This window comes from Periplaneta americana, chromosome 16, assembly GCF_040183065.1.
Source record: "Periplaneta americana isolate PAMFEO1 chromosome 16, P.americana_PAMFEO1_priV1, whole genome shotgun sequence".
NCBI classification, from domain to species: domain Eukaryota; kingdom Metazoa; phylum Arthropoda; class Insecta; order Blattodea; family Blattidae; genus Periplaneta; species Periplaneta americana.
The window spans coordinates 176,422,720-176,442,667 of record NC_091132.1 but is presented as its reverse complement, the minus strand read 5'-3'; the positions used below and the strand labels follow the sequence as shown (position 1 = coordinate 176,442,667).

At 32.7% G+C, this 19,948-nt stretch overlaps 2 protein-coding genes across 8 annotated transcripts in view; both read left to right on the top strand.

Moving 5' to 3' along the window:
• LOC138692035 (zinc finger and BTB domain-containing protein 49-like) overlaps positions 1 to 9,968 on the top strand; it is a 61,598-nt gene extending 51,630 nt beyond the window's left edge. For all 4 annotated transcript variants that reach the window (XM_069814861.1, XM_069814857.1, XM_069814858.1 and 1 more), the window contains exon 5: positions 1,194 to 9,968. In XM_069814861.1, the coding sequence (XP_069670962.1) occupies positions 1,194 to 1,758 (565 nt within the window). In that variant the 3' untranslated portion in view covers positions 1,759 to 9,968. The remainder of the gene's footprint in view (positions 1 to 1,193) is intronic.
• Positions 9,969 to 19,038: 9,070 nt separating this feature from the next.
• Positions 19,039 to 19,948, top strand: part of LOC138692030 (zinc finger protein 234-like) — a 49,189-nt gene continuing 48,279 nt past the window's right edge. For 2 of the 4 annotated variants that reach the window (XM_069814845.1, XM_069814848.1), the window contains exon 1: positions 19,039 to 19,473. The gene's annotated coding sequence lies outside the window, so the exon portion shown is untranslated. Of the gene's footprint in view, positions 19,474 to 19,570; positions 19,784 to 19,948 lie in introns of those variants that run through there. The other 2 variants (XM_069814847.1, XM_069814844.1) reach the window with 2 other exon arrangements.

The following is a 19,948-nucleotide window of genomic DNA, read 5'->3' as shown; positions in this document are numbered from 1 at the left end:
GCCCAGATTTCCTCGTCCATGGGTAAACTGAGTATAGTTAAACTTAGGGTTCTTATTATGATAAGGGGAGGCCAACATATTTGAAAATGCAAAAGGAGGAGTCAGTTTGGTAACCCCAACCTGATTTCTTAAGGGGAGAGGATGGTATTTTTTAAAACATTTTTCCTATTTAGTGTAAAATATTAATTTTTTTATGTAGAGAACTCATTGCTGTGGTAACTCAACCAAATAAAAATGTTTTGAAAAAAAATATATATATATTTGGGGGCCCAGATTTGAAGAAAATATGCCCAATGCAGGATTGTACTAAAACCGATATATCTAAACGTTTTTTTAAAGATAGATTCAAACAGTTATATGCAATGTATTTGCAAGAGCATGTTCTACAAACTGTCTATAACAGAATTTTGATATTAGTCCCTACGTTTGTAAAATAAACAATTAAAATTTAATAACAATTTTCTGATTTCCTTTCTTGCAAACAAACGAACGTATTTTTTAAATGAAATCAATTAACAAAATTCTGTTGCAGAGAAAAGTTTCCTAGTAGTCTAAAGAATGTGTGTTCTAAATTTCATGCATGTATCTTTAATAGTTCAGAAGTTATAGCCATTTTTGTCTGGCAGTGTAGCAAAGAAAATGAAGTTACTGGAAACCGATAAAAGTGGGCGTGTGATTTAAAAATCCATAGCGCTGGAAGTTTAAAAATGACGTTTCAACATCCGATAAGGGCACAAATACCCACAAAATATTATGCTATGCATTCCACACATATCAAAGGATATTTTAAAGAAACAAAATTTTTTGAAAATTTAATTTACCGGGAACAACAGTAAAAGTGGGTGAGTGATTTAAAAATCCATAACGCGGGAAGTTTAAAAATGGCGACTCAACATCCGATAAGGGCACAAATATCCACAAAATGTTATGCTATGCATTCCACACATATCACAGAGTATTTTAAAGATTTTTTTTTTTAATTTACTCATTTTTCATCAAAAAATACTATCCTCTCCCCTTAAATAGAATGAAAATAATGAGAAATTTTCTCTAAGGCCAGAAAAGGATTCATAGAGAATTATTCAAGTATTTAACTCCGCATATGGTCACATTAACCGTTTTTAATTTCGTTGGATGAGGGGATTGATACTAGACTTGATCCCTCTGTCATAGACTATTTGATTAATTTACAGGTTTATACAGCAACACTGTGACGAGGACGTGAAGATCGAAGAACATGACGCTTGGGAACACACCAGCAACGTGGAACCAACACAATCGCTAGAAGATCAGAAGCAGCAAGATTGTGCCCCAAGAGATGACCCAGCAGACTTGAAGTGTGAGATCTGCGGCATAACCTTCACTCTACCACTTTCTCTCGAAGTACACAGAAACACCCACTTAACAGAGGCACTTTTGAAATGCAAGATTTGCAATAAAATTATCGCTCATGGCTATAATATGCGCGCACACGAACTGACGCACTCAGTCGAGAAGCAGTTTAAATGCAGGTTCTGCGACAAAAGATTTGCAGTAGGCAAGTATGTTCAGAAACACGAATTATTTCACAAAGATGAGAGGCCTTTTAAATGTGATATTTGTTTAAAGAGGTTTAAGTTGTTAGGCAATGTCAAAGTTCATATGCTCACCCATTCGGAGCAGAACAGATTCAAATGCCACGTCTGCGGCAAGAAATTTAAGGATTCCAAGACTTTCAATGATCACATTCTTATTCACACCTCGGCACAAACGCTATAAATATATTGTATGTATGTATGTATGTATTCACACTGCAATGGGTATATACCCGGTGGCAGTGGTAACTAATTACACTCAATAATGACAGTAATAAACTTATTAACAGGGAACGGATTTATATGGACTAAAAATATATGAAATATGTAAATATATATGTAGTTATTTTTACCAAAATATGGAATTAAATATGGATTTTTACCAAAATATGGAATTAAATATGGACTTAAAATTATAAAAAAATGACTATGTACGTTAAATATTGGTACATTTTAATCAAACTAAACAAAAAATATAATGGGCGTACCTTATCTTCCAATGTAGTTTCAACAAAACACAATTTTTATTGTCTGTTACCATAACAATAGGTTACAAACATTTCTTTCAAGTGCTGAAAAGTGAATCTTCTTCTATTGTCTCTGAGGATAGATTTATACTGACTAAAAGAGCGTTCGACGTCACAAGAAGTAACTGGTACATAATTCAATTTCACAATGTCTGCTGGGGATAAGTCCAAGTTAATCTTCACTGTTGATTCACCACTCATCACAGCAACAACCTTTTGTAGTTCTTCATATCCAGGGTTTTTTGAAAGTACAGTGTCCACCTTAGCTCTTACTGCATCTGCAACTTTACCTCTACCACGATTCAGTTGTTCCACAGTACTATTTATAATTTCAAAACTTTCAGATAGTGAAAGGTGCCTATTTTGGAGACTTTTGAGCGTTTTTATGATGCATGAAAATGTATGCTGAATGTGAGCTAAGTCATTCTTCACACTTATGTCACAGGTAACTGTTTTCGCAGTATCAATTGAGACTGCATCTTCAGAGTCCAATGCAAGGAGAACATTGTTAATAGAGTCTATATGTTCGGCATAATATTCAACTGCTTCTAGCCATGTACCCCATCTAGTTAAAATTGGCTTTGGTGGCAATGGAATTTCAGGGTACATTTCTTTCAACACGTTAACTCTACTGGGAGCTTTGAGAAATACTTTTTTCACTGATGAAATCAACAAATCTACTTTAGGGAAATTGTCTCTGACCACTTCTGCCACACGATGAAATGCATGCGCCACACAAGTAAAATGAGTCAATTTAGGATATACAACAGATAATGCTTGTCCAGCTTTGACCATATAAGGGGCAGCATCGCTAATAAAGAATAACACATTATCGTACATAATACCCTTTGGCCACAGGATACCCATAGCTTCGTTGAACAGTTTAACTATAGTTTTGTTATTGCACTTTTCTAGAACATCACAATGTAAAAGAATTCGTTCAGAATATTGTTCACTTAACAAACCGATAACTACATTACCAACAAGTCTACCTTCTTTGTCGGGAGTCTCATCAATGGAAACCCAAATTGAACTATCTTTAATTTCATCTCTTATCTTCTGTATTGTCTCATCGTAGATGGATGGAGCATACGTCTTCCTAAGTGTTGACTCATCCGGGATTGTATGTTGAGTATATTTTTCAAGGAATTCCCTGAAGACCTTATTCTTTAGTTTGTAGAGAGGAATATCAGCAGAGATGAGAGAACGGCACAGGTCGATGTTAAACTCAGATCTTACATTCGATGTTGTTGGTTGTGTTAAAAACAATTGTCTCTGCTTGGAATTTAGTTGTTTGTTGGCCTGATGTTTACTAGTTGTAATGTGTTGTTGCACCAGGAACTTTTGTGTAGATGATACTGCACACTGACACAAATTACAAAATAATATTTTATTGTCAGTTGATAAACCATCTTCTTTAAATTCTGAAATGTAACTTGTTAGTTTTGATTTTAAATTGACTGAATGACGTACTTTTGGCATATTTACCGTCTTTATAGTATGATTTACAAAACTGAACCTATGTGTACTCTGACTGGCATTTAACTGTTGAGCTGCACAACTGAAGTCTGTTAAAAATTTTAAATTAAATTAATACAGTTTTGTAACTTACTTTCCCATTGTTGATAGGACTGCTAATTTTCAAATAACTCTGATGTTAAAGGGATTACTGAACATGTGTTTAAATCTCTATTGTTGAAATGTATTTTTAAAAGTTAATGGAATTTTGTTTTGTTTTATTGTTAAACCTAATATAATATGGACTGTTTTATATGAAATATGGAAAATATATGGAAATTAACGAAAATATGTACTAAACTCTAAAATATGGAAAAATATGGAAAATAAAAGTAGGATTTTTCAACCCTACACATTGTGAAACATAAAGATAATGCAAAATATAAATTATATTAGCTTTATAAGTAAATATGTATTTACATATAAATCCTTTCCCTGCTTATTAATTAAAGATACAATTAATGATAATACTAATAATTAATAATAATAATAATAATAATAATAACAACAACAACAGGGAATATACTAAATTAAATGAAACGATCACTTAAAATAATATTTGAAATATTCTAATTTGTATCTTAAAACTAAGATCGAACTAAAACCCACGAGTATATGTTCATATCTGCACAAGTACCTTTCAACATTACACTCATTTCGCTGTCAACTCACTCACTGCACTGGAACTACGACACATTTCACTGATTCTATCCTGATTTCACTAACACTTCAAAAACATTTCACTGTTCAAATACTTTGCACTGCCACTATAACCTATACAGCTTCACTGACAGGAACACGTTTCACTTACACAGCACACTTCACTGGCACGACATACTTCTTCACTGATACAACACACTTCACTGACACAACATAATTCTTCACTGATACAACACTTCAATAACAACATATCATTTACACCCTTTAAGTACTGTGTATAATTACCGTCTATTAGTAAGGTCCTTAAGCCTATTTTTAAATACATTTTTGGTTGTTGGTAAAGCCTTTAGTAAGTCTGCAGGTAAAGCATTCCAGTCCCTGATAGTACGATTGAGAAAAGAAAACTTTCCAGTGTCCGTCCTCTGCCTTCTTTCCCTCAATTTATATGAGTGGTCGTTCCTTCAAGAGTAATTTGGCGGCTGCAACCTATTTTTTATTTCTCTCCAGGCAGGCTCACCTCTGTATGTTTTGAACAATGCGCATAATCGAATTCGCGTTCTCCTGTCCGTGAGTGTGTCCCATTTTAATGTTGAATTTTTCCGACAACACTTAAGAGCCCGTTTTTTAATCTTTTCCAGTGTCTTAATATGTTCTAATCTGTAAGGATCCCAACATGCAGCACCATATTCCATTACTGGACGTACTAGTGATTTATATGCAATCTCTTTGGATTTATCAGAACCTTTTCTTAGTACCCTCATCACAAAGTGTAACACTCTCCATGCTTTTCCTGCTGTGTCTGTAACGTGTTCCCCCCAGCCGAGATCGCTGCTAAATGTTATTCCGAGGTATTTACATTTGTTAACTTCCGGAATGGTTGTTTTTAAGTAATGCAAATTCTTGGCAATACAGCCATTAACATTTCTCGCACACAGTGGGTGTAGAGGAAAGAGCTGGACATCGTTGAAGGTGATTCTGATCATTTTCTTCCTGAAGATTGCACAATAGACAAAATAGTAAGGAAATAATTCCAATTCTGTTCTAGTGTTTTGACAAACAGTCATGTTCTATGGGTAATCGAAAGGATGCAACTGCACTTTTCCTTGGATACTGAGGAATTACGTTTTGTTGTACATTGAGATACTCCCATCTTTTATTACTGTAGTTGATATTTCTTAGAAATGGTATGATAGGTGTACAGTCAAACTTCATTTATACGTTTTTAGTAGAGTTAAGGCCATATGACATTCTCTTGCACTCTACCAGATCACAAAGTAGATGAAGCAGTGAAATTTAACAAAAAGTGGAACAGTAAAACCCCTCGTAACTGGCACCCACATGACCGGCAATAGCAAAACAACGACACATTTGGCTGGGCAAAAAAGAAAAAGTTTTAGTCTGCCACATTGCCACAGTCTGGGCAGTCAGTTTTGCCACATTAGGAAGTTTGCACGCACTTTCGTTTTCAGTGAATTTTCGAACCTAATATTAGTGTATTATTTGTGTTGTGTGATGTGTTTTAATAAGCAAAATCCACACATATATATTATTTTAATGTACCGAAGTACATATGATATTTCCATGCAGATATTCTGCGTCATCATGCGATGAAAGAGTAATGGAAAGGAGAAAAACTCTCTCCGGCGCCGGGATTTGAACCCGGGTTTTCAGCTCTACGTGCTGATGCTTTATCCACTAAGCCACACCGAATTCCACCCCGGCGTCGGAAGAATCGTCTCAGTTTAAGTTCCAACTCTTAGGTTCCCTCTAGTGGCCGCCCTCTGCACTACGTCATAGATGTCTATGAACGTAGGACTGAAGTCCACACATGTGCTGAGGTGCACTCGTAATGAGTGACTAGTTGGCCGGGATCCGACGGAATAAGCGCCTTCTTAAATCACGAAGTGATTTACGCATATCATATATATTATTTTAATGTACCGAAGTACATATGTGGACTTCAGTCGTAGGTTCATAGATATCTATGACGTAGTGCAGAGGGCGGCCACTAGAGGGAACCTAAGAGTTGGAACTTAAAACTGAGACGATTCTTCCGACGCCGGGGTGGAATCCGGTGTGGCTTAGTGGATAAAGCGTCAGCTGGTAGAGCTGAAAACCCGGGTTCAAATCCCGGCGCCGGAGAGAGTTTTTCTCCATTCCATTACTCTTTCATCGTAAAATCCACACAGTTTTTATGTTTATTTAGTTAAGTTCGGGCCGTCAGTGTTGCCACATTAGGAAGTTCACATGAACTTTAATTTTCAGTGAACATTCTAACCTAGAATTAGTGTATTATTTGTGTTTATTTTATTTTATTTTAGTAGGTTATTTTACGACGCTTTATCAACATCTTAGGTTATTTAGCGTCTGAATGAGATGAAGGTGATAATGCCGGTGAAATGAGTCTGGGGTCCAACACCGAAAGTTACCCAGCATTTGCTCATATTGGGTTGAGGGAAAACCCCAGAAAAAACCTCAACCAGGTAACTTGCCCCGACCGGAAAGCGAACCCGGACCACCTGGTTTTGCGGCTAGACGCACTGACCGTTACTCCATAGGTATGGACATTATTTGTGTTGTGTGATATGTTTTAGTAAGGAAAATCCACACAGTCTTTATGTTTAATCGGTTATGAGCAAGTTATAGAGAAATAAGCTTCATATGGATGCAGTTTCAACATTTGGCACCATGAAATGCGAAATTTTTATATATACCAGTATTTATTAAATTATCTGGCAAAATCTCGTATCCGGAACTAGCCTGGTCCCTTTGGTGCAGGTTAAGAGGGATTGTACTGTACTAACATATTACAGAAAATAATAACATAATAGGAGTTGACACTACAACATGAAAATAATATCAGATTAATGGAAAAAGTGAAATACAGATCTAAAGACTGGAATATACTATAAGAAACTCAATTAGAACTAATAGTTAACAGGAAAAATGTAAGAAAGAATACAACAAATGGAATGTAATAAGACGAAAGAAAAAAAAACTAAATTTAAATAAAAATCGCAATAAAAAGGCTATGATAATAAATTCATCTGGTGAACAAGAGAGTTCAGTGTTGGTGAACAAAATAAGGAAGAAAAATATTTTATTTACAAAACTATCGCAGAGAAAAGGCCATATAATTGAAGGTAATATGAATTGGAAAAGTGCAATTGTAGTCAATTTTTGAAACTAGATAATGTTCGACAGTCTCTGACATACTGTGGTAGAGAGTTCCAGAGTTGAGCTACAGAGACGGTGAAAGATGAAGAGTAGGAGGATGTTCTGTGTGTAGGAATAGAGAGTGTGATATGGTGTTGTGAGCGTAATATGAGACATATGTTGAAAATGAGAAGCTAAATAGCTAGGGTTAGAGTTCTGAAGAATATTGAAGAGTAACGTGAGACAGTGAATAGGTCTTCGCTCTTTGAGAAGGACTCAGGACAGCATATTTAGTGAAGGTGAGATACGGTCAGATCTACGGACGTTCCAAATAAATCGAACACATGCTTTATGAACATGCTTTAGTCAGTGTCATGTCAGTTTTTATGTGGATCTGAAGAAAAGAAACGTGGCCTCTAAGTGAGAAAAAACGTATAAATGAAATGTCATTTAATTACGTCTGAAACAATATTACTAATTAATAACATGTGGTTATTTTACAAAAAAGTAAATCACCAACCTTCTCGTCATATCATGTTGGACCTACTGTCAAATATTTTCAATTTGAAGGGGTGTTAGGATAGTTGCACTCAGTGAGATCACAGCTTTGGACCTGGATTCTCATTGTTTGAAATGTTCCATTTTCTTCCCTCTGTACAAAGTTCTCCCCTATGTGAATTGATTCTCCTACTGGTGCATAACCGATTTATTGAAGCTACCACATGCAGAGAGAAGAATTTCCAGGAATTTCAAAACTGGTCACATCTTAGCAAAGAACACATATCGTACCATATTTACGTGATTATAATACGCATCTCTCTTTTTTTTTTTTGATAGAATGTCGTCTTGAAAACTGGGGTGCGTATTATATTCGCAGCCAAACACTCAGATTCGAATAAATTAAAATTAACGCTGTATTTATGTTACGGCTACTTGGTGTTCTTGTTTTCTCGTCTTTTGTGTACTTTTCATTTGTAATTTCTTGTCCATTTTTGACAACAGTCTCCAGTAAGAATAATATTTTTAACTACTAGAATGACTGATTCACATTTTTCTTTTATTGTGAGATTTTACGAATACAACTTAAATGCGCGTCTTTAATTCAACCAAAAGAATTTACCAATAATTACTGATGAAAGAGTAGCATTGTCATTCATTGTTTTAACACCAACCCAGACCTATTGACTGGAAGTTTCAATCCTAATACTGCAAATGAGGATGTGGTATGTGATGTATGTAAGGTAGTGTCTTTATAACCTGTCTTGGTAACATAACCTTAATTTTGAGTGGTTTTTAGTACAGATGCTTATAATATTAGCCAGTTACTTTTAGGATAAAAAAAATTGGTGTGCATATGATATTCGATGGCGTAAATATCGTATAAATGTAAAAATGGTGCAACTGAAGTAATCTAACGTGGAAAGTGTAAGGACTTCAGAAAAAATATATATAGGCTAAGTGAGAAACGTATAAATGAAATTTTACTGTATTATATCTTGATGTTTTGAGTTGATTATTCTTTTAACTGTTGGAAATGATAAAGTTGATACTGGATTTTGTGAGATATTTACTTTCCTTCTTATTATCAGATAATCCAGTGTGCTGGTACCCATTGCAAAATCAAACTTTTGTTGACCTTCATTAGATAGTGTATAATTTACCAACAGTTAGTAATTTTTTTCACTTTTAGGTAACAAATTGGTCGTTACAGCAGTAATAGCTGCTTCAGAATCACTGAATGTAACAGCTTCTTTGTAATAAGAGATCCGTTACAACAGACTTTGAAGTGTCATTAGAATTTGTAGCACCATAACCTAAGAATTTATAAAATGAGGAAAGTGGACATGTAGCGTTTTCAAGATATAAATCTATTTCACTTTCATTATTTGGAAGTATATATGCCTTTACAAACTCATTTGATATGTTTCTTAGTTTTCTATGCCAAGTCTAGTGTTTATTATGTTCATTTTTAAATCATAAATATCTATTCAAACCACAGTAAATCTGAGAGGGTTTCATGGCGATAAAATGTTTCTCATAGATGTTTATCAGTATCTGCAATTTATTGTCTATCAGTGGACCATAGATCCATTCATTATGAAGGAGTAGATGGATCGTGGTTGTATGTACTTACTTACTGGCTTTTAAGGAACCCAGAGGTTCATTGCCGCCCTCACATAAGCCCGCCATTGGTCCCTATCCTGAGCAAGATTAATCCAGTCTCTACCATCATATCCCACTTCCCTCAAATCTTTCCATCTACGTCTCGGCCTCCTCAAAGGTCTTTTTTCCTCCAGCCTCCCAACTAACACTCTATATGCATTTCTGGATTTGCCCATACGTGCTGCATGCCCTGCAGATCTCAAATGTCTGGATTTAATGGTGGTATGTGTGTGTGTGTTTTTTAGACAGTAGGAAAATGTTAACAAATATTTAGTATTCCAGGAAAAATATTAAGATGTGTGTTGCACGGACATGGAAGTAATACATACAAGTTTTTTGAGCAGATTGGAAATAAAAAAAATGTACTTGCTTTTGTTAGATGCTTAAAATTCAGTCTAACTCATATCATCGTATCCTATTCCATTTGATCTCAACTCATTCCTTCCCAGTTGACCACATGTTATCCCATACAGTTTTCATTCGAACCAGTTCAATCCAAACTCATTCAATCTTATCACATCATTAGTGATACGATCCAACATCATCACATCTGATTCAATTACAACCCATGCTATATGATTCGATCCAATCCATTTCTGCTTTCCTTGAGGGTTGACCGTTAAAGGGAAAGTAAGAGGTGGAACTTAACCTGAGAGGATTCAATCCGGCATCGGAACTGGAATCCTGTGTGGCTTAGTGGATAAAGCGTCAGCACGTAGAGCTGAAAACCCAAGTTCGAGTCCCGGTGCCAGAGAAAAATTTTTCTCCTCTCTGCCCATCCTTCATATGATTTTACATACTTATTTTTCTCAAGTTTTAAGTGCACGGAACAAGTTTAATAAATTGTTAAAAGACATGAAACGGCTGATTGGGTGAAGTTTCTATGCATTCATATGCAAAATTTATTTGAATAAACAAGAAATTCAGTACAATCCAACTCCTAAGATCCTAGGATTAATTTTTGATGAAAAACTTTTATGGAAAACACATTTACCCAATGTTGCTTCGCAGCGTCTACCACGATTAAATCTCTTGAAAATCATAGCTAATAGGAAATGGGTATCAGATATCACGACAATGCGTCTGTTTTATAATGCTTATATACGATGTAATATTCAATCAATCAGACACTATGTATTACAAAAGGATCTAAAAATACATTTAAAATTGCAAGCCTCATCCAGATCTCAGATGTTCTTCAAACTGTCAGATGATATCCTGTGTAATTTCTATAAAATAAAAAAAGAGGAAATACCAATCTATATCACAGACACACTCATTGCTAAAACTCCAGTTGTGAACGAAATTCCTCCATGGAAATGGGTGATTCCAGAACATAGCATACAAATTCCAGGAAATCATTCCAAAAATGATCCTCCATACATTCTTAAGTTAGATGCCATGGAACTACTCTGCAGCACATATAAGGATCACCTTCAAATTGATACAGATGAATCTCTAAATCCTAATAATGGGACATAAGGAGCAGGGTATTATATTCCAAAATATCAAGAAAGTTATTTCATACCATGTTCATCCTCCTCCAGCCTTGACACTGAATTGCTAGCTATTGATGCTGCTCTTCAGTGTGTTACTCAAATTTCTGAAAAATCTATTTGCATACTTAACGACTCCAAGGGGGCTATATTTAATATAATTAAATATGTACCAAACCTATATGCACATAGAATTATTCCAGTTTAGAAACAATTACGTAAACTAAAAGAACTCCAAAGGGAAATAACATTTCAATTGACACCTAATCATTGTGGTATACCTGGAAACGAGAAAGTCGATAATATTGCAAAACAGGCAACATATTTGCAACCAAGACCTCTTCAAGTGATATCTCTATCCAGTGCTTTTGCTTCAGTAAAATCTCATTTTACAAACGTATGGATCAACAATTGGCTCTCTTCTGACAAAGGAAAAATTTTACAGTCAGTAGAAAAGAAACCAAATGACCTAGAAATGTACAAAAACTTGCCCAGACATGTTCAAACATTCTTAACAAGAGCCAGAACAGGTCACATTGTCACCCAATTGTACCTACACCGATTTCACATTTCTGATAATCCTACTTGTCTGTGGTGTAATAATCATGATGAAGATCTGGAACACATTCTTCTATACTGTCCATCCATAAACCACAAAAGAAGTAAATTAAAGTCATCAGTACCGGTTGCAGAAGACACAGCCCTGCAGTATATATTGACTACACCCCAACTCTGGCTACTAGCAACAGGCATCTATAATGAACACCAATCAAAATACCCCTCATTTCTCGTGAAAAACAACAACTGAATAGACTACAGTGGACTATAGTGGACTTTATGTTGTCAGCCAACAGCTGGATACATTAAGAAGATTGATTGATTGATATGCACAATTTAATGGAGATTCGGAATATGTGAATTTTAATATAGGGTGCCATTTTCAAAAAATTAGTTTACTGTCACTCCCTATATGTCTGAATAACTGTTTTCGAATACTGGCATAATATTGTGTGCTTTATCTCCAACAGTTTTTGTACATTATATATATATATATATATATATATAATTAAAATTGAAGAAGTTATTAATAATATTCACTCTGTATATGATGAATAGGGAACGGATTTCTAGTTCTAACCTCTTGTGTTTGCTACGTTCCAGAAATAATATGTTATTCAGATATCTCTATGATTCATGTACACAGGATCCCCATATTAAAATTGTTGTTGTTGTTATCCAATGCCGGGCTTTGGCAACGAAGCCATTAGCGTTTTTGCTCTCCAATATTTCTCTGTGGTGGATCCATCAGGTAGAACTTCACAGGTTATGAGATGATCTTCAGTCATTTTTTCTTCTTTGTTGCATAGAGGGCAATTTGGATTTGTGTGAATTCTTATTTTATTTTAGTGTTTGGCCAAATAATCGTGTTCCGTAACCAGTCTGAATTTTGCTACTGCAGATTGACGTGGGGTTTCTGGAATAATTTCTGTTTTTTTTATTAAAAGGCTCCATTTTTTATCTTTGGCTTTGGTACATAGTGCTTGGTTTTGCTTGATTTTGTATTTATTTTTAATTAGTCTTTTGATGGATGTAAAAGGTAGGCTTGTATTTGTATTCTGAATTAAATTGGATCCTTTTTTGGCAAGAAAGTCAGCAGTTTCATTTCCAGCAATTCCGCAATGTGCAGGTATCCATTGCAATTGAATTCTTTTCTGTAGTTTTTGAAGTTGTTGGATCATTTTGTGACATTTTTTAATTTGGATTGACATCATTTTATATGAATTTATTGCATATAATGCTGCTTTAGAATCAGAGAGAATGACAGCATTTTGAACCATATTAAAATTCTATAGAACCTGACACGCCTAAATGAACCATTAACTCTTATAAATGTGTCTGAAAAGCATTAGTAGTAGTATTTAGTATTTTTGAGTATATTCAAAATAAAAATATGGGTACACAAATGCAAAAGAGTAAAAAGAAAAATCCAAAAATGCTATTTAAAAAAAAATTCTGTTACAGACAGACATTGGTCTGGTAACTTTTTCCATACTGGTCTTAGAAGGTGAGAGAAAAAGATATTGCCTAATTTCCTGAAACCAAAGTTCGTTTGAAAAAAATCGATCCTAGCATAAAAGGAGTGGTAAGTTTTTCAGGTTAGGCGAGAGCTTACAAATTAGTTTTCGCGTCAATGCAGTCCCATTATGCGAAATGAAACTGACCAATCAACAATAAGTCTCTTTCACCGATAGGATTTAACTTTTAAATTCAGTAGCACTCTGTGTCAGAAACACAGGTAGGAAGTTCGCACCAAGGCAGTAGATTTTTAGCTGAGTACAGTATGTCATCTACACCTCACCCTGCTACCACTTGCTACAGACATTACACAATATGGCATAGTGGCATTCTGTGGAGCTGTATTGTATTGTATTGTATTGTATTTATTAACATTCCATGGTATTCATACATGCTTACAGCTAGAATATGGAACAAGTCAAAAAACTTAATACTATTATAAAATCTTAATTTATAGTCACAGTCTAGATGAAGTATATTCAGACGAGATTTACAATATAGTCTACTAGTACAACACATAGTTTTAGTATCAATTTCATGAAGTGTTATTGAATGTCATGAATTCACCTACAGAATAGAGAAATTAGGCACTTCTTTAATTTGGCCCTAAATAATTTTATGTTTTGAGTTTCATTTTTTATATCGATAGGGAGGCTATTAAAAATTTTTACTGCCATATAACGCACTCCTTTTTGATAGCACGATAGACTTGCCGATGGAGTATGAAAGTCATTTTTTGACGTGTATTTATGCTATGAACTGTTGAATTAGTTACAAAGTTTTCACGATTACATACGAGGAAGACTATTAATGAAAAGATATACTGACAAGCCATGGGCATTATTTGTAGTTTTTTTTAAATAGTCCTACACGATTCCCTAGATTTGGCACCTACTATTATTCTAATTACTCTTTTTTGTAATAGAAATATATTGTTACTATCTGTGGAATTTCCCCAGAATATTATTCCGAAACTCATTACCGAGTGGAAGTATGCAAAGTATATTGTTTTTAAGGTATTGATATTTACTATCTTTTGCATAGATCTAATAGCAAAACAAGCTGAATTTAGTTTGGGGGTATTTTCTGTAATATGATTTTTCCAATTTAACACATTATCGATTTTTAAGCCAAGAAATTTGGTCGTTGTTGTTTCTAATAGGGATCTATTGTTAATTATTGCGCTAGATATTTGCGAGGTTGAATTTGGACAGGATTTAAATTGAATTATGTTAGTTTTGTTACAATTTAATACCAATTTATTGACTGAGAACCATTCACATGTTTTGAAGAGAATTTCCTCTGTTGAAGATTGGAATGTGTTGGAGTTATTGGCTATAATTACTATACTTGTGTCATCTCCAAATAATATGGGATGACCTACATCTTTTATAAGGGAGGCAAGATCATTTATAAACACTAGAAAAAGTAGGGGACCTAATATTGATCCTTGAGGAATTCCATTATTAATAGTTCCCCATGTCGATGTAGATTTCATAGTTGTATTGATTTCAACTTTCTGTTTCCTATCTATGAGATATGAGTGAAACCATTGGTGTGCAACACCTGTATAGAACAGCTGTATAGAAGCGTGAATAGTTTGAAGTTATTTGTTGATTTATATTCATATTTTAGGTTCTGAACAAACTGACTTTTTATTTTATTATTGTATTATTTACGTAATGTTAATATTATGCATGATTCCAAAAATGCAATCTCATCTGTTATTAAATAATTATGCAAACAGGATTGTGTAACACGTTTATTTTTTTGCCCGGATTATTCTTCGTTAAATGTTGACGTCTGGTGTTGCTATGCATTCGGTTGCGTTACAGTCCAAGTTCAACATCGGAATTACGATACGAACTTCCTAGCTGTCATTACAATAGAAATGAAACATTTTCTTGAAAACATGTATGGTTTAATATTATGTGCCACATACGAGATATGTTAGTAGATTCACAAAGTAGTTGTTCACCTGATAGTAAGATATACTATATCATATTTCAGATTTGCTCCAGTAATATCTTGTGACGTAGAACGAATATTTTCAGAGTACAAATATTCTTTTAATTTTTTTCTGAAAATGAAATGAGTATTTCTTTTGATAAAATAAAAATGTTCATTGTTATTTGTTATAATGAGGTTAGAATCATAATTGTATACTTTGTTATTTTTATATGTATGGGTAAATTATTTTAGATTGGGAGTTACGAAGTTTGTAATTACAAATTATTATTTTTTTATATTATTCATTTATTATTTTCTTGTTCTAAGGCCGTGGATGATTAGAGCACATGTTTGGTTACCAACTGGCTGTACATGTTTATCATCCCAGTTCAATGACATTGAGAAATGTGCTGTTACTTTTCATTTGGCAGAGATATAGTTCAAGCTCACCAACTTCCTAGCTCTAGTCAGCACCAGTTTCCACCTAAAAAGATTATTTACTAAAATTAGAATGATTAAATGTTAATTTTATATAAACTCCTAGAAGTCCTACATCTCTCTCTCTCTCTCTCTTTTTAACACCTAAAATCCGTTCCGTAATCATGAGATTATTTTTAGAGATGAGTCTCTGATACCTTTATGTATACTGTAGATGTGAAATATAATCTTCACTGAATATATCATGGCTCTCAATCGTTAAAATTCAGTATATTAGTTCATATCCACCTATTGCATTTTCATATTATACCCACCTGCTTTGTTTGAGGAACTGTGCCATTATCAAATGAGTAGTAAAAGCAATTATTGGACATCTTTTATGATTTATATATTGAAAACATACAAAAATAAATTTCATGAGTACTAGTATAAGCATGTGTCCGTTTCATTTGTAATGTTCGATACTATGATCATATCTCACCTTCTTTCGAAAAGTTATCATGGCTTAGGTTTCATGAGAGAAGAAATCTGCACTCATTTTCTCTCTTATATCGAATTATGCACACTTCATCCCCTTCTTATTTATTCGCCCGTTTTCACTCTCTCTCTCGCTATCATAATATTAATACTCGATCACAACGCGATAACACGCTAGAAATTCCACTCCACACATCATCTCTGTATTCCTCAACTTTTACTGTTGCTACCTCTCGTCACTGGAACTCTCTCCTGCCCAAAGTCAAGGGCTGCCGAACCTTGAAATCTTTCAAATCAAAGTTAGAAAATTATCTTATGACGAGTTTCCAAACTAATTTACTATTATGACAAGTGTTGTATTGCATGTTTGCACGAATTCACTACATTTTTTATGCTCTAGTGATATTTAACTTATTATATATTTTTGTTTTCATCATATTTCCCGATAATGATATATCTATAATGTGATTGATAACTTGAGCTACATATAATCATAATATTCCTTACTGTGTGTACCTAAAAATATTGTGTTTATTCTTGGTCAATCTGGAAAAAAAAATGGACCAAATCATTTATGTAGTTATTTATTTGATTGTTTGTTAGTTCATTTAATTATTAATTTACATATATATATAATGTATTTACTTATTTAATTACTTTTTAATTAATTATTTAATTAATTATTTATTTTAATCAGTAGTCATTTATTTATTTATTTAGTTATTTATTCATCTTTATTTACTCATTTATGTATTCCATTATTTATTTACTTATTCATTTCTTTAGATATTGATTTAGGTCCTTATTTATTTATTTATTTATTGGATAATTTATTAGTATAGTATTTATTGATTTCTGTACCGGTCGTTATTTATTTATGTATTTATTTATATATTGACTTATTCACTTATATACTTAGTAAATTATTTGTTTATATAGTCAATATTTAATTTTGTAACTGTTTAATTACTTACTTATTTTATTATTTACTTATTTAATTATTTCCTTAATTATATAATTTTTACTTACGGTATTTCATTATTGATTTAGTTAATAATTTATTCATGTAGTTGTATAATTCTACCTTTATTGATTTATTATTATTTAATTAATTATTTATTTAATGATTTATTAATTAATTTCATTAATTATATAATTTATATATTTATTTAGTTATTGATTTATTACTTATTTCTTTTGTTATTTATTTATTTGTTATGGCATTTATGTATTTGATTCATGATTATATTTTATTTATTGATTTTATTTAGTTGTATTGTTAATTTATTTTAAGCATTTAGGTATTGATTTATTTAGTTGTTTTATTTAATTGTTTCGTTATTTATTTGTTTTGATTTATTTACTTATTGATTAATTACTGAATTCTTTTTTTTTTCGTTCATTTATTATTTATTTTCCAATAACAGGTACTGGTAGACATATAGCTTGGCCTAAATAGAACTATATTATTATACACAAAATGAATATAAAGTATGCCTAATCAAGGAAATAGAAAAACAACAAAATCAATAGAATAAACTCATGAGGTTCCTTGCTTCCCAGTAATGATGACTTTCGCTCAGCTTAGATACAGCAGGGTAATGCTCGAGATGATTCATGTTCATTTCATCTTGTAGTCACACAGCTTAAAAAATGGGTGGGGTAGGCCTAATATGGCAGAACGATGTAGATGTTGTGTTAGTATTCGTGTCCTGGGAACTGCCTCCTTTCATTGCTTATTGGGTATTAAACGAATGTCTTTCCACTAGTGTTTCACCTGTGATTTATTCAAGTTCATGTGTATGGGCATCTTGAATAACCTTATTTATTCCAAACGTCACCAGTTCAGTCATCCTTTCAGTGCATCAAAATTTATATAAAGAATAATAAAATAATAATCTATACTAATAATAAATCTGTAGCCGAAATTTTTCTGGTAATTTTCGATTTTCCAAAAATAATTGGTCCTAACATATATAGGCTAATTAACCACCCTGAAACCGAAAATCGCTTTTTTGAAATTTTTGTATGTCTGTCTGTCTGTCTGTCTGTCTGGATGTTTGTTACCTTTTCACTCGATAATGACTGAACCGATTTATATGAAAATTAAAATATAAATTAATTTCGTTGTAACTTAGATTTTAGGCTATATGACATTCAAAATAGGTTATTTAAAAGGGTGGTTGTAAGGGGGCCTGAATTAAATAAATCGAAATATCTCGCTTATTATTGATTTTTGTGAAATATGTTGCATAACAAACGTTTTTTTAAAAATGATTTCCGATAAGTTTTATTCTTTACAAAATTTTGATAGGACTGATATTTAATGAGATAAATGAGTTTTAAAATTAAAATACAATGCCATTTAAGGCGGTGTAATGAAATGAAAACAAATGACTACGTCTATAAGGGGCATTGGACAACAGCAATCGAAAGCTATGGAACACAGCCTACAGAGAATGTTTCTGTGTTTGTATGAAGTAATATCGAAAGTTAAATTAACCGATTCGTATAATTAATTATTATTTCACCATTGGAAAGTGTAATTTCTCTAGATGGACATAATGCTATAATGTTATTACAGTAACCTCTGAGTGCTCTCTGGACTAAATGATCGCATTTTAATTATTTAACTACATTTTAAATTAAGTAACATATTAAACGGTTTATCCTTCTATCAAACACGAATCTTCCCAGGATCAAACGTCCTATTTTAATTATGTAATTACTTTATATTTATTTCTAACATGTGCAGCGGAGCGCACGGGTACAGCTAGTAAAATAATAATAATAATAATAATAATAATAATAATAATAATAATAATAATAATATTATAATTATTATTATTATTATTATTATTATTATTATTATTATTAATAATAATATAATTATTATTGTTATCATCATTATTATTATTATTATTATTATTATTATTATTATTATTATTATTATTATTATTATTATTATTATCACAGAAGCCAGAGATGGAAAATAAAATTATGCCTCCTTTGGTGGAGCTTTCCTAGACTTTTTTCTTTTTAAGCGAACAAGTATGTCATAGGTTCATCCATTAGAATAAATATTATGTCATATATAGACCCTAGGTCTAGTACATGAAAGGAACTGGATGCAATGAATAGATCGTGACTGAGGCATCAAATCTGCAGTGCTTGGGAAAAGTGACACAAGTCAGTTTCCAAAAATCTTTTTTGATAATTTATTGACAACTTACGGAACATCTGCTCGCTTGGAAAAAAATACATAAGTATTCCTCCCATTACAATAATTCATACAGAAAAAAATCAAATCGACATAAACCAGTGTAAATTGTCAATAAATTATCAAAAAAGGTTCGTGGAAACTGACTTATGTCACTTTTCCCGAGCACGGCAGAAATTGAAAGGGATCTTCATGGTGGCCCTGGTTAGACACTGGAAGTAGGTATTTATCACATATTTTATTAATGATATTGAGTAGGAAAAATTTTGTTGCATCAAGTAATTTGTTTTAATGTAACTGTGACGGACTAGTATCACACAGAAAAAATTTCTCCCTTTAATCTTTATACTCGTATTTTATTTGACAGCTGTCAGGTTTACAGAACTACCTAGTATACAGTAGGCCGTGTATTTGTGTAATTCCTACAGATTATTATATAGTGTGTTGATGTATTGATTATTATTCCGAAAGATACAATTTTTATTTATTACCTACATGTTCTACTGTTTATTTATCATACATTCACTGGTATGTAATTTATATTTCATACATTTTATTGTTCTCTATCCCAAGATCATGAAGAACGATGAATAGTATTCTTGTTTGTGTCCTGTTAAAATAGTGTTTATGTGCCATGTTAATTTTCATTTGTCTTTATGATACGTATTATTTACGTAAATAATTGCACATTGG